This window comes from Coenobita brevimanus, chromosome 108 (assembly GCF_032717465.1).
Source record: "Coenobita brevimanus isolate Jiangsu-jjx chromosome 108, ASM3271746v2, whole genome shotgun sequence".
NCBI classification, from domain to species: domain Eukaryota; kingdom Metazoa; phylum Arthropoda; class Malacostraca; order Decapoda; family Coenobitidae; genus Coenobita; species Coenobita brevimanus.
In genome coordinates, this window is record NC_137061.1 from 4,850,532 (window position 1) to 4,853,015 (window position 2,484).

Below are 2,484 nucleotides of genomic sequence, written 5' to 3' on the forward strand. Positions count from 1 at the left end.
CAACACCGCCGCCTCTGCCACTATGCCGAGTAGGACATTTTATAGCGCCGTCGCCCATCTCTAGGTGCCGGAGAGGGACGCCTTTGCTGCACGGTTATACAAACGTCCCTCAACTCCCTGCCTATCCCCCGAAAAGTGGATGGTGGTGGGCTGCAGGAAAAGGAGCAATTTCAGCCTGCAGTCCACCGGGTTCACATTCAGATGAGCCTGGGGCCGCAACCTGTAGTGTTTTATATATCGGCTCTGGTCCAGTAGCGTCGGAAAATGAAAAACGACGGTCCAGTGAAGCGGTCCAGCCCTTGTGAGGACCCGCGGCGACGCAAACTACCGCGGGTGGACCACGAGGACGCCATGGAGACCCAGGACCCTCCCAGACCAGATCTTCCCGACTCGTCCTCGCGGGAAACTGCCTCGCCCGTGGATCTGTCAAGCGAGACCAACGTAAACACCTTACCCGAGACCAGCGATGTCCCCCCAGGCCTGGCGAGACCCGTTCTCAAAATCCCAACCTCGACCATGAAATGTCTCGCGAACTTTGACCTGCCGGGTAAGGCGGATCTCCACCAGCTCCTCACCAACAACCTGGCGCAGCATCTGGCCGTGCAGAACGAGAGATTAAAAAGCAATTTGTTCTTCGGCCATCACCCCCACGGCAACGGGCTACTGCGACCACCGCCCCCCTCTCTGCCCCCCGCCCCCCACCACCACCACCTCACAAAACCACAAGACCCCCCCTCCTTACACACCACAAATCAGGACTCCCTCGAGAACGACCCTTCCAGAGACGAGGACAAGAAGCAGAGGATGATAAACGAGGACGTGGAGAGGAGAGAAGCGGACGAGAACGACAAGGAGGGGAACACCGCCCCCCGTGTCACCCCCTTCTCGGTCATGGACATCCTCGACCCAAGAAAATTCACCGGAAGGACTCACGAGGACGACCTGCCTGACTCATCCTCGGACCGGCAGGACGAGGACGACGCTTACATATCAGGTGGGTCGTACTACCAGTCTTGTGAGTCATTTTAGTCGTTGTAGTTGTCTTGTGAGTCGCTTAAGTCGTCCTATGAGTCATTTTAGTCGTCCTATGGGTCAATTTTGTCGCTCTCATTTATTTTAGTCGCCCTGAGTCACTTCAGTCGTCTTGTGAGTCTTTTTATCATCCTGTGAGTCGTTTTAGTCGTCTTCCCTCCTATTCCGTCTTCCTTAAACCCTTCCATCCAGCGATTTATTTTACTTATACACTCCTGTTACCTCAAAACAATAATATTCAGCTTTGTGGAGACCTTTCATAGTTAATGATTCAAAGAAAACATATCTAACCCCTCCAGTTCAAAAGGTATATCTTAAGGTGGATAAATCGTCTGGAGAAAGCAAGACCGAAAAAGAAAATAAGAAAATACGTCACAGCTACGTCATAAATACGTCACAGCTACATCATAAATACGTCACAGATGTCAAATACGTCACAGCTACGTCATAAATACGTCACAGCTGTCATAAATACGTCAGAGATACGTTATGTATACATAAATACGTCACAGCTACGTCATAAATACGTCATCGGCTTGGTGGGGTTAATTTGACAGTGCCATGAATAGTCCACACGGAAAAAAAAAAACACCATTATTATTATTATTATTTGTGTGTGTGTGTGTGTGTGTGTGTGTGTGTGTGTGTGTGTGTGTGTGTGTGTATAATTTTTCAATGTTCCCTAACCGCTTCAGGACGATGATGGACTTTTATATTTTATTCTTAATGTCGGACGATTTTCCTCAGCCTAGGAGAGGGCCAGGCAGGGAAGGGGTTCATGAAGGACGTAGCTAAACCCATACTATTAAAAACACAAAAAAGTCTTCCTCGAGGTTATTAAAAATCGTCTGGGCGTAGGTTAAAAAATAAATAACTGAATTAATAACTAAATAAATAAATAAATAACGTTCTCGTGATGAAGGGGTTAACGGCATGATTTTCCTTTTTAAATATAAAGGGTGGTTCATGAATAGCGGGGACGGCGTGGTCTGCTGGTGTGGGCGTGGATGTGTCAGCGGAAATTTAATCTTATGTGTTGTGTGGGCGGGTTAGTCTGCTGGTGTGGGCGTGGGAGTGGCAGTGTGAAATTAATCTCATGTGTTGTGTGGGCGGGTTAGTCTGCTGGTGTGGGCGTGGATGTGTCAGCGGAAAATTAATCTTATGTGTTGTGGGGGCGGCTTTGTCTGCTGGTGTGGGCGTGGATGTGTCAGTGGGAAATTAATATTACGTGTTGTGCGGGCGGGAAACTCTGTTGGTGTGGGCGTGGATGTGGCAGTGGGGAATTAATCTTACGTGTTGTGCGGGCGGGAAAGTCTGCTGGTGTGGGCGTGGGAGTGGCAGTGGTAGCGGGGATAAAAGATACAGGATAGACATTGTTGACGCTACCTGAGCCGTGCCCGCAACACACAAGAAATCGCCTGTCGGAGTGGAACCTTCTATATTTACGAAGGA

At 49.4% G+C, this 2,484-nt stretch overlaps 1 protein-coding gene across 1 annotated transcript in view; it reads left to right on the forward strand.

Moving 5' to 3' along the window:
- Nucleotides 1-264: 264 nt before the first annotated feature.
- LOC145416894 (uncharacterized) overlaps nucleotides 265-2,484 on the forward strand; it is a 45,735-nt gene continuing 43,515 nt past the window's right edge. Inside the window, exon 1 of the mRNA XM_080285759.1 lies at nucleotides 265-994. Within this exon, the coding sequence (XP_080141885.1) occupies nucleotides 265-994 (730 nt within the window). The remainder of the gene's footprint in view (nucleotides 995-2,484) is intronic.